Raw genomic sequence first — 12,513 nt, forward strand, 5'->3', positions numbered from 1 at the left:
ATGAAAATTGTACCACCCACGTCCAATGAGGATGCCTATAACCGCGCCATGGACTTGGAAAGTGAAGGCAAGACGTCTAGTAAGAAGAAAGACAAGTCCTTTGGTGACAAGGAATCCTCGGATGGAAGTAACAGCGATGAGGGATCCAACAAGAAGGTGCAAGCCCTCTAGAAGGACATGCACCGCATGATGAAGGAATTTAAAAGTATGAAGGGAAGCACGAGCAAGAATGAGGAAGTGTGGTGCATCAAGTGTAAGGAGGAAGGTCATACAAAAGGCAGTTGTCTTAAAAAGGGCTTCTGTGAAATTTGCCAAGTGTTGGGACACTCCACCAAAGAGTGTCCCTACAATATGAAGACATGAGGGAATCAGGTGCTCTTCACCCAGGAGCAGCCATCACCATTCGCTGTTGCGGGCACATCCCAACCCCAAGCCAACACCACGACATCATCTGGCAGATATGGAGGTAACCGAATGGGAGGAAGAGGCAACAATAACAACAATAATCGGAGCCGGATGCAGTACGATGCTAAAGGGTGACCAATGATTCAATGTTGGGCTTGCAACCAGTGGGGGCTTTTTGCGTGGGATTGTGAGAAGGTTGAAACCCCTCAGAACCTTTGCAGATGGTGTGGTCCTGGCGACCACGACGACACAAATTGCCCCAAGCTCGGAGTGAATCTATTAAATATTGAGAAACCTGGTGAGGAAAAGGAGGTGTTGGCACTCACTCGAGCACAAGCAAAGATGGCCACCTACCCGAACCCTCATATAGAAAAGGAAAGAGCACTGGAGGCAAAGGGTGATATTGAACGAGGCATGATGACAGAATGACGGGCAACAATGGAGGCAGTGAGCACCTCATCCCGTATGGGGGCAAAGAAAAATATTATGTGGCAAGTCTCTAAGATAGAGGTACCAGTAAAGGTGTGTGACCTTCTCGAAACAATGCCACAACTAAGGATTGCCATCCTGAGCTCTGTGGAAAACACGACCCACACATTTTCTTACACACCTTCAAATCAACTGGAAGTCCCAGTCAGCCCTTCGGCTGACCCAAAGTTGCTGGTCGTCAATAGTGGTCGACACCACGCGGTGGTAGAGATGGGCATCCTTGGGACCATCCTTACGGATACCATCGTGGACAGAGGATCCAGAGTAAACGTGTTGTCGGAGGAAACATGGAAGAAGCTGGGGAAGCCGACACTATGGCAACCCACATTCAATTTGGTGGGAGCCGACCAACATGGTATTAAGCCACTCGGCACCCTGATGGCCCAATAGGTGACCATTGGCACACAACCCTTCTTACTAGATTTTGTGGTGATCCCTCTTAACAAGAAGGGCTATGATGCCATCTTAGGGTGAGGATGGTTGGTGACAACAAAGGTAAATCACAATTGGAAGAGGAACACCCTCTCCATGGAGAAAGGTGGGCGGAAGTATGTCATTGATCTCCGCACACAAATGGTAAGCGAGGAGCTGGCGTCTTCCTCAGAGTTTGAATCAAAGGACGCGACGATGGGTGTGGATGAAGGGAAGGAGCCAATGGAACCAAATAGTGAAGGAGTGTTGGAACTCGAGGGTTGCACAGAGGACGACATGTGCTCATTAAATGGACTCTTCCATTGGTAGATGGAGGACTATGAGCTATTCCAATGCAACATGCTCCAGATAGAAGAGTCGGATGAGAAAGATGTGTTCCCACCAGAGTACGAAGAATACAGAGAAGGGGAGGCCCGAGTGGATGAAGCTCCAACACATCAGTTTGAGAAAGACAAACTATTAAGTATGAGGAGTCCAAGTTGAAGGTGACCAACCTCGAAAAGGAGGAAGACCCAAAAAACATATTGGTGGGGGATGATTGGGATCCTGTGTTGAAGGCAGCAACTTTCAAAATCTTCTTGGAGTATAAGGATGTTTTCGCTTGGACATATAAAGATTTGAAAGGAGTGCCCCCCAAGATGTGTGTACATCGCATTCAATTGGTACTTGGAGCCTAGCCGGTGTGGAAGAGGCCGTACCGGATGAACAAAAACTATGTCGCAAGGGTCAATGAGGAAATAGAGAAGATGTTGGAAGCTAGCATCATCTTCTGGGTCCAGACCAGCGAATGGGTGTCTCCTATTGTCATTTCCTTAAAGAAAGAGGCCAATCAAATCTGGATCAATGTCGATTTTCGGTGTTTGAATTCAGTCACTATCAAGCATCCTTTTCCCATACCTTTCACGGATAGCATATTGGAAGAGGTAGCCGGTCACGAGATGTATTCTTTCATGGATGGATTTTCTGGTTATAACCCTATTTCCATCGCCAAGGACAAGCTTAAGACCACCTTCGTGGTGGAAGACGACGTGTATGCATACAACCAGATGCCATTCGGTCTATGCAATGCACCGACAACTTTTCAAAGGATCATCCTGCACATCTTTGAGAAGATGTCGATGGGAAACTTCAAAGCTTTTCTCAAAGATTGGTCGATTTGCAGTGGGCAGGACACACATCTGGTAGCCCTAATGGAATGCATGGAGAGATGCTGGAGGGCAAGATTGGCACTCAACCCTAAGAAGTGCAGATTTATGGTGTTGCAAGGCAAATTGCTCGGGCACATTGTTTGTAAAGTGGGGTTGAAGACAAACCCTGATAAGGTTTAGGTGATCGTGGAGATGGAGTCACCCATAGATGTCACAGGGGTAAAATCTTTCTTGGGCCACATTGGTTACTAAAGAAGGTTTATAAAGAATTTTGCTAAGATATCCTACCCCTTGGATAAACCAACTCGGAAGGGTGAGCCGTACACGTGGGGGACCTCGAAAGGCAAAGCTTTTGAAGAGTTGAAGACCAGGCTAGTGGCGGCCCCTATCCTTGCATACCCCAATTGGGACAAGGAGTTTCATGTCCATGTGGATGCCTCCAATTTCGCAATTGGTGCCACATTAGCTCAAGTGGGTGACCATGGACTGGACCATCCAATCTATTTTGCAAGTAGATTATTGTCTAAACCTGAAAAGAATTACAACACAATGGAGCGACAGGCCCTAGGGATGGTATATGCCGCACAGAAATTCAGACATTACCTTCTAGCGATGTTGTTCACGTTTTACGTGGACCACCATGCACTTATGTATCTGGTCAATAAACCAATTATTCAAGGAAGGATCAGTAGATGGCTACTCTTGTTGCAGGAGTTTACATTCACCATCATTGTACGACTCGGAAAAAGCCATGTGATAGCTGACCAACTATCAAGGATAAGGTTGGGGGAGCCGCCAGAGGGGGTTAAAGATGAATTTCTAGATGCTCACCTGTTCCGGATCGCAGTACTACCATCATGGTATACTGCTATCGGGGAATATCTCTCCACCTCCGTGTTCTCGCAAGGTATGCTACTCGGGGAACAGAGGAAACTCTTGTTGAGAAGCCGTACATTCTAGTTAATCAATGGATTGCTATACAAAATGGGGCCCGACTAGGTGTTGCATTAGTGTGTGATGGAGGAAGAGGTGCCAAGCGTTTTGAGGGAGGCACATGAGGGGCTCGTGAGAGGCCATATGGGACTCGACACTATCTTACGGAAGGTGCTATTGGCAGGTCTATGGTGGCCCACACTGTATAATGACGCCAGAGAATGGGTAGTGGGTTGTGACACGTGTCAAAGAGATGGGAAGCCGTTGAAGAGGGATTTCATGCCACTCAACCCCTCACATGCTCAAGAGTTATTCGAGTGCTAGGGGCTGGATTTTATTGGGCCACTCAAGGCCAGCCATGCCAGGAGGTGCCGCTACATTGTGGTAGCCACAAAGTATTTAACCAAATGGGTAGAAGCGTGGGCCTTGCTTGACAACTCGGCCTTGAGTATCATAAAATTCATTTATGAACAGATAATCACGTGATACGACATCCCCATCCAGTTGACTAGTGACAGGGGTGGACACTTTGTGAACGACATCATCAAATTACTCACGACTGAGTTCAAATCGTTCAATCGTTGTCCAACCCCTATTACTCACGAGCTAATGGCCAAGCTGAGGCTACCAACAAGATTCTAGTTAGAGTGATCTATAAGTCTTGCGGTGTCAAGGGAGAAGACCGGGAGGAAAATTTACCCTCTGTTTTGTAGGCATACTGCACCACCTACAAAGTGACTACAGGCCAGACACCATTTCAACTCATGTACGGGTAGGAAGCTGTTGTACTAGTGGAGTTCATGGTGCCAAGCCTTCACATCGCCATTGAGAATAGACTCGTGGATATGGAAAGCCTAAGAGAAAGGTTATACGTCTTGAACAAGTTGGACGAGAAAAGGATGATGGCTCAATGGGCCACCGAGGTAACCCAACAATGCAGGAAGATGTGGCATGACAAACACTTAAAGTGGATGAGGCTCACCCCGAGACAACTGGTGCTGAAGTACAATGGGCACAATGAGATTAAACCCGACAAATTCAAGGTAAGGTGGTTAGGGCTGTATAAAGTTCGAGAAGTGGCTGAGAACGGGTCAATCAAGTTGTGGACACTGGATGGACGGGAGGTTCCCGACAGCGTTAATGGGTCGATACTAAAACCATATCGTGAGCGTAGGCAGAGGACCGACCCAGAATCTTCTCGTGGGGAGACTTATTGTAAAATTTTAATTCTTTAAAAAAAAATAAAAATAAAAAAATCATCGTACGGTACATATTTACCGTACGATGAAGTGGAAAAAGCCGTTGAGAAGGAAGAAGCGGCCGTATGGTATATATGCGCCGTACGACGGGAAGGAGAAAAATCGTTGTTTGATACACACTCGCTGTACGGTGGGAAAAAATATCGGTGCGCGGTAAGAAGGAAAATAAGAAAAAGAAAAAAAATTGTACGATACTTGTTGTACGGTGGAGAAAAACATAATTGTGGGGTGGAGGAAAATAACTGTACGTTAGTATAGTCACCGTACGACGAAAGGGAAAGCATTTCGTTTTGCAAAACAATCGTACGGAAAGTACACTCATCGTACACCACATGACGGAGGGGGAAAAGAATTACCGTACGGTATAGTCTTACCGTACGGTGCAGTACGAACCACAGGCGCACGAAGTACGACAAAGAGTCATGGCATGACGACGGAAGCAAGACAAAATCGAGAAATCGAGGGGTAGCATTTAGAGGAAGCCACGTATTGAGGGGGTACGCACATGCTGAAATTGTTTCCCTAACCCTATTTTTTTATATTTAAAGGCATAAACGACAAAACAAAAAGTAGTTAATGGACCCTAGTGGAGGAAAAAGTTGGAAAAAACAGTTCAGCAACAGTTACTTGCTATAGTGGTGTCACCCTCTGCACCCAGGAGGAATGACATTTGAATTTTGCCTTCAGGTGTAAGTAAGAGGTGGCATGGGTGACAACAACATGCGTAAGGCACATAAAATAAGACCAAAAGTGCAGGTACAGATGGTGGCAAAAGACGAGGAAACCTTTGAGACAGTCACGTTCGAGGGCTTGAGTGGGGCTGATTGTAGGAAGTGGTGGTTCAAGACGCCCCACGACGATGCCATCAAGAAGCAGTTGAGACATGCATAGGTGCATTGGGCTATCCAGATGCCCATCTTTTGTATTAAGAATTTTGAGGTAGTGCTCAGAAGCATGATCCACGCCTATGACAGGCATCGGCAACAGTTAGTGTTCGATTGTGAACATCACCAGATTGTGGTTTCATCTGCAACAAAGGAATTTATGAGAGTTTTTGGCATTCCAGGGTCTCAAGGAAAGAAAATTGATAAGAACCAGAAACGTACTGTCGACTTCAAAGAGACGCTCTTGAAGTTAATGTGTCGTAGCGATCTCATGCAGAGGGAACAGGATAGCCTGAAGCATGCAAGCAAGGGCAGAGGGCTGAAGAAGACTTTTCTATGAGAAGGGGAGTGGAAATGCCTGTTGGATGTATTGAAGAGTCATCTCATAGGGGCAAGTAGGGCATCCGACATCGCCATTGCCCAATTTGTCCTCATGAATGGACTAAGGAATGGGGTGGTGTATGATTGGGCATCGCCCTTGGTGGACCGGATGGACGAGTTTATGAGGCTGCAACATCACACATTTTACATGCCCCACCATGCCATAAGATTATTTCTCGATGTGGTGCGCCAACAAATACCACCAGAGACCCAGGATCTTTTGGTGCCGAGCGGTCGGGTGGCTCCTGACTAGCCACCTATTTTTTATTGGACCCGTTTGGATATCCTAGGGCCAGGAGGTGAATTGCAGACAGGGAAGAAGAGGAAGCGACAGGTGGTGGTTTTAGAATCAAAGTTTGAAGTCGACACGGATGGGGAGGATGGTGAAGAGAGTACAGAGGCACCATCCACTGATTCATCCCACACCAGCAAGGGGAGTTTCCAGATGATTACAAATGAGAGAGATACCACATCCTCCATCCCTCTTGTTGAGATAGTTGTTGTCACACCCACCTCGACAGTCTTGTTCACACCTCCACCGTCATCTCGGAAGAGTGAGTTCATGCAGCTCACACCACCTCTTGGTGCCATGACAACTTTTGTGCCGGTACTAGGTTTTGGGCAGTTGAGAGCACCTGTAGACATGACCCCTCCAGGCATGAGCACGACATTTGTGGCCTTGCCTGCAGCACCAGAGCCACAGAGAGTGGTGGGAGTGTAGTTGCTGGAGCTATTGATGGAGGAACTCTGATAGAGGACGCCATACTGAGTGGGGATATGGAGGGAGCCATGGCAGTCACAGTAGTAGGGTTGGCACCACGGGGTGGAGCGGATGTGTAGAGTGGCATCCCATCCTAGGCTGAGATGAGTGCATGGTTGAGCCGGTTTTAGTTGGCACCAGTGGCACTAGTGGGAGCAGCCCTTCTTTCCCCACATCGAGAGTTGCCAGGCCCCCATGAGGTAGTAGATTTGGTAGGTGATAGTTCGACAGAGGACATCAGTGTAGTGGAGCGAGACCCTCCGCCCATGAGGGAGCCGACGATGAGTCCCCGTCAGGAGGAGGTGGTACAGAGTCCTCGATAGGAGGAGTTGGTGGAGAGTTCCCATGAGAAGGCTTAGGATATAGGCATACTAGCATCTCTCGTAGAAGGCAGTGACACATAGTTGGAGCTGGTTGAGATGGCTGCTGGAGCACGATGGATTATAGCTTCTGTGCAGTCACGAGGGGATGCACGGACAGAGGCAGATTGAACAGCTGTTAGAGTTTGTGGGTGGGGGCTGCACCCAGACATTTGCCCAGTGTTTTGAGGCCCGAGGGTGGCCCACCAGAGAGAGACTGAGTATGTTGGAGGAATGGGGCCTTCAAGAGCATCCTGGGGAAACTCATATGCAGTCCTTGTTGAGGCGCATGGAGCAGACCTTCAGGGAGACATATTATGATCTTAGGCGTACACAACATATTGCTCATGGCACCGAGGTCCAGTGACAGGCAGCGTTGACAGCAAGGAAGGAGTTAGCTGCTCGATTCTAGTAGATGGAGTCGCACAAGGAGTAGTTGGCTTGGGAGAAGGCCTCGCGGGTAGCTGAGAGAACGACCTTGGAGGCAGAGTTGGCGGATGAGAGGTCGAAGAAGGCTGCCTTGGCTGCACGGCTAGAGGAATTTCGAGAGGAGACGGCTATGTTGGAGAGCTGTCTTGCTAGTGCCTTGGAGATGGTGGATAGGAAGGATAAGGAGGTATTGGAGGTTGCGATGATGGTGAAGACTACTATGGAGAGGCAGATGATTGTGGAACGAGACTTGAAGTTGAGGACTGAGCAGGTCTATGAGCTATGGGGATGTCTCATAGCCACACCGACACTTGCACCATCGACATCAGCAGTGGCATCTCCATTATGGACGCTTCCTCAGCCCCATTCTCAGTCATGATTTCTTTTTCTGTTGATCATCCCATTTTGTTTTCAGTCGTCAGGAGACAACCTTTTTTATTTTGGGGGATGATGTTGGCGGCATATTGTATGTACGGTAATAAAAAGTAATTAAGCAATTAGGAAGTACTTTGTCTAGTGATGTAACTGAGGGTAGGTAGTTACGGGTGCGGTGGTTGTCCCTCGCACCCCCTCGGTACCTTTATATACCATGTGATGTTACTTGTCATTATTACGATTAGGAATGGAATTGTATCTTTTCTGTTGGCTGGCAACTGATATACATTGTGTGACTTGATATTGTTTATCTGAAATCTATGACATTATTGTTCTTTGTTAACTATTCTATCTACATGCATTAAACTGTTCATCTAGAGGGCAAACACATACCTCAAGTCTATTGTGGACACAAATTCTTTTCCCATAAATGCAATTTACTCTTCCATAGATCCTATTTTTGAGGCGAATGTTGATAAAGAAATCATAAAGAGTATCCACAAATATTAATCATATGGGAGGGTGAAAAAAAATGGGTTGAATAGGTCAAAATGGATACATGAAATCTCATTGGGAAATCCAAGGGGATTTATGATGAAGCAGAGGTTAAAAAAGAGTCAATTGAACAAGATTTGAGAATTAGGAAAGTCGGAATTAGTTTGGTAAGGAATTCTGGAGGATGGTAAGGAAATAACAAGGAGAGACGTTAATATCCTAGTCGGTGAGAAGATCTTTACGACTATAGAAGATAACCAATCTGGTTCTTGGTTCTAGATTGTGGAATGGAAATTGGGTACTATCAGTCAGGTCTCACCAGAATAGGAAAAGCTCTTGGCAACTTGTAAACAAGTAAAGGTTAAAGTTTAGAAGGATTTCCTTTTAGTCAACCCAAATGCATCGTTGAAAGACAAAGTTCAAACTATCAAGAAGAATTTCAAAAACATGAATGATAAAGAACTGTTTAGCAAACAATCTGTTAGTACTGGGACAATGAAGAAGTTGAGTGGCATCTTAGTGGCTCCAGATGCATGTGGTATTCATCTCGTCAACTTTTCCTCGAGTTAGATGGCATTTAGAATAGTCAAATTATGTGGAGGCTAAGAATGACCAATTGGTTATTCCCAAGAACAATTTTTTTGCCTTGATTTTCAAGTTATTTAGGGCATTTAAAACAAGGTCTCCTCTTCATCAGGACCAAGTTGTGGCACAAGTGACTTCTTTAGGGAAAACTGGAATGGATAACAGTAAAGGAAAGGAAATAATTTAGTAGTCAAGGCAACCAACTGCTTTCTTATGTTTGAAGTTGTACTTTATGTAATGTGACTTATGTCACCTTTTTGTAATAAGGTTAGAAAATGGACTTTGATTCCATAAAAATTGAGTGAATCCTAACCAGAATAAAGTTTTTTTTTATTTTCCTATAAGTAAGAAAGTAGCTACCAAGGTAGTTATAAAAGTAGTTATGAATTTCAAAGCTTATAAATAGAGCTTTTGTCATTGTAAAAAGGGTTCTGACTTTTCACAAAAATTTTGTACAAGGAATTTTGAATGGTACTGTTCAGCAAAGTAATGGAAAGCAATTTTGGATGTGGAGTCAATTTGTTCTCTAAATGTCATCGTTAATTTGTCGTATGTCTTGTTAATGATGATCTTTGCAAAAGTGATTAGTAGTATTCTTGAAATTATTTATTGAAAACATATCCGTTTCTTGATAACTTAATCTGGATATGTTGAAGTTCAAAAGTTTCTCTAAATTTCCTTGTTAAGTGTTTTCTTTTCCTTGATTACTTTTTGGTAATAAGTACCCTAAAACTCAAAATTATGGATCATATGAGGGAGCTGCCCCTCTCAAATACAGATGAAGATTGCAACCTCATAGCAATCTCTCAACTATTGGCACGTTTGTCACTTTCCGTTGGGTGAGTCAAAGAAAACTTCTATGTGACAAATCCATTTATCAACAATCTCAAAAGACTTTCCAAGTATGTCTTGTCTTTCTTAGTTGGTAGATCTTATGTGATTGCTCTATTGTGGTTGTTGAGTTTTTAATAAGTTAAAGATTGTCTTATATTGATTCAGCCCCCCTTCTCAATATAAGTGTGTGCTCATCAATGTGGGCTAGTATTAATGTGTTTGTCTGAATTTTAAATATTTATTTTTCCATTTTATAATTGTGAGTGGTTTTTTTGGAAGTTCAAATGATCACATGCAAATGCCATTAATTTGAACTATCGTAGGCTTTCTTCTGTAAAGTCTAAAATACACACCTGCCATGGCTTGTTCTTTTCTTTGTGGCTTATTCCATGTGCTTGATAATTTTTAAGATCTTACATTCATATTTTAGAATCTCATACTTTGAAATGTCATTTGCAATTTCAACCTTTGCTTGTTTGCAGGTTTTTGCATGCAAGAAAGTTTGATCTTGTTAAAACGAAAGAAATGTGGGCTATCATGCTGCAATGGCGCAAAGACTTTGGTGCAGATACAATTGAACAGGTGGGTTTATTCCCTACAAATAGATATAAATTACTTTGCTATGCATTTGTAAATATGAAGTGAGAAACTCAATGGAGTAGGATTGAAATGCTAGGTTTGTGATTGGCCAAAACAGAGGCTTTTGAAAAGTCATCAAAAAGACAAATAGGATTGATGAATACATCAGGTAGACCTCCAAAATTTTACATACCTTTGCTTGAGTGAATAATTCATATTGTATTTTCTATCTTGATAAATAAAAATCAACATTGTGCTCATTTTGGCGATAAAACAGATGCTAGCATGTCGCAGTAAATAACATTATGTAAGTTTCATTCATTCAAGAAAACTACGACATTTGAAAGTACATTTATAGTTGGTTCTTAACTGTCTATAATTTCATTATATATCTTATTTGGAACATAGCTTGGGTCTAATAACATTGATCGATTCAACATTTACTGCTAATATAACAGTGAACACTGGCATTAATTGTTAGTATAATTGTATTATAAGATTGCAATGTAACCATATGGCTATTATTTTTGTAACCTGCACTAGTAGCATTCTAAACTGAAATGCAGCAATAATATATCATGTCTTCAAAATTTACAAACTTATTTCTAAGTAGTGCTTTGCGGAAGATATTTCCAGCTGAACTTGAGTGGGACAGTGGATCATTCAAGCTCACCATCTTTTACCTGTTGAAAAATGAAATGATTATGTAGCTCTATATACGTGGTCCTGGCATTGTAAATAATATTCTTTAGAAGATTTAGTGTACTTCTGCTGCTGAAATATAATGTTTAACATGCAATTGTTGTACTTGTTGATCTCTAGGATTTCTAGTTGGCAACACAACTTCACACACTACACTAACTTTTACTTTGCATTCAAGCTTTATAGAAGAAAAAGCTACGGTAGCTAGGCTTATACTAAGACAAGAAATTGCACTTGATGCAAGACTGAGTTCACGATTTTTGTAAGTTGCTAGTTTGGGTATGGGGTTGGGTATTAGGTGTGAGGTTTGTGTGTGTGTGCACATGTGTGTACATAGAATTGAAATTATAATATAAATATAAATATTTAAATATAATGAAAAATAAGTATTATAAATATATAAATATAACTATAAATAAGTATTAATATAATTACTTATTATACTACTTATATATATTAATACCTTATAATATAATATTGCAAGTTAATAAATCAATAATTAATATTAACTATAGTCTATATCTAATGTTATATTATTCTTGGCATATGAATTGTAATATTATGTTGCTAGTGAATATCCCTGATTGCTCCTCTATTGTCCGCATGTAAGGATAAGCGGATGCTATGTAATCTCTTAAGTTTTTTATTTTCGGGGCTAGACTGGAGGTTTTCTCTACCCAGCTCTTTCCCACCAGTGCCTCTAGTGAGCTGGGTTGTATTAGGCCTTTAAAATTAATAAAATGATTTGGCTACCAATAAAAATAAAATAAAATATTATGTTGCTAGTATATTAATGTTTGTATATGCTATATAGAAATAAGCTATAAATTAATTTATATTCCAGGGAGTAGTTATTATAGAAATAATGTTATAATTTATTCTATCTAATAAACCAGTGGATCAGGGTGTCTAGTAAAAGCCATTTTCCTTTTCTATGAAGGCATTATAAAGTTTATTGAGCTCCTGGTCATTCTGTTGGACTGCCTTGATTTCAATCTTGTGGATCAGAAACTTTGAAAAATATACAGAAATAAAATTTTCAGAGCCGAACGTGCAGGTATTACATCTATTTTTAACCCCTCATGCTTCCTTGCCTTCTTGTCTACCCACCTTACAAAAGTGGTATAAAAAACTTACAGAACTAAATGGTAACACATGCACTGAATATAAGACCCATCCAAAGATTAGACAGGCCAAGAATTCAGTTTTATTCTTTTCTAACTTCATTAGCTTTTTATTCGCCTACTTTTTTCTGGGTATGGAAGCATAGGGAACTTGGGTTGCCATCCTATTCCTGGAATTGGACCTGAATCAGATGCATCCAATACGATGTGCAGTTTTGCCAAATGTGGTAACGTAGATAAGTAGAGAATAGTTTATGCACAAATCAATATTGCAAGTTGCATTTCAACTTCAAACGATCAGCAGGTATATAATCATTCTATTAAATAGACACGAGTACAC

At 42.3% G+C, this 12,513-nt stretch overlaps 1 protein-coding gene across 1 annotated transcript in view; it reads left to right on the forward strand.

The window, feature by feature from the left end:
- LOC131028762 (phosphatidylinositol/phosphatidylcholine transfer protein SFH12) overlaps positions 1–12,513 on the forward strand; it is a 150,355-nt gene that overhangs the window by 56,749 nt on the left and 81,093 nt on the right. The window contains exon 4 of the mRNA XM_057959100.2: positions 10,251–10,350. Coding sequence (XP_057815083.2) covers positions 10,251–10,350 — 100 coding nt within the window. The remainder of the gene's footprint in view (positions 1–10,250; positions 10,351–12,513) is intronic.

The sequence above is a fragment of the Cryptomeria japonica genome, chromosome 5 (assembly GCF_030272615.1).
Source record: "Cryptomeria japonica chromosome 5, Sugi_1.0, whole genome shotgun sequence".
Taxonomy (NCBI): Eukaryota; Viridiplantae; Streptophyta; class Pinopsida; order Cupressales; family Cupressaceae; genus Cryptomeria; species Cryptomeria japonica.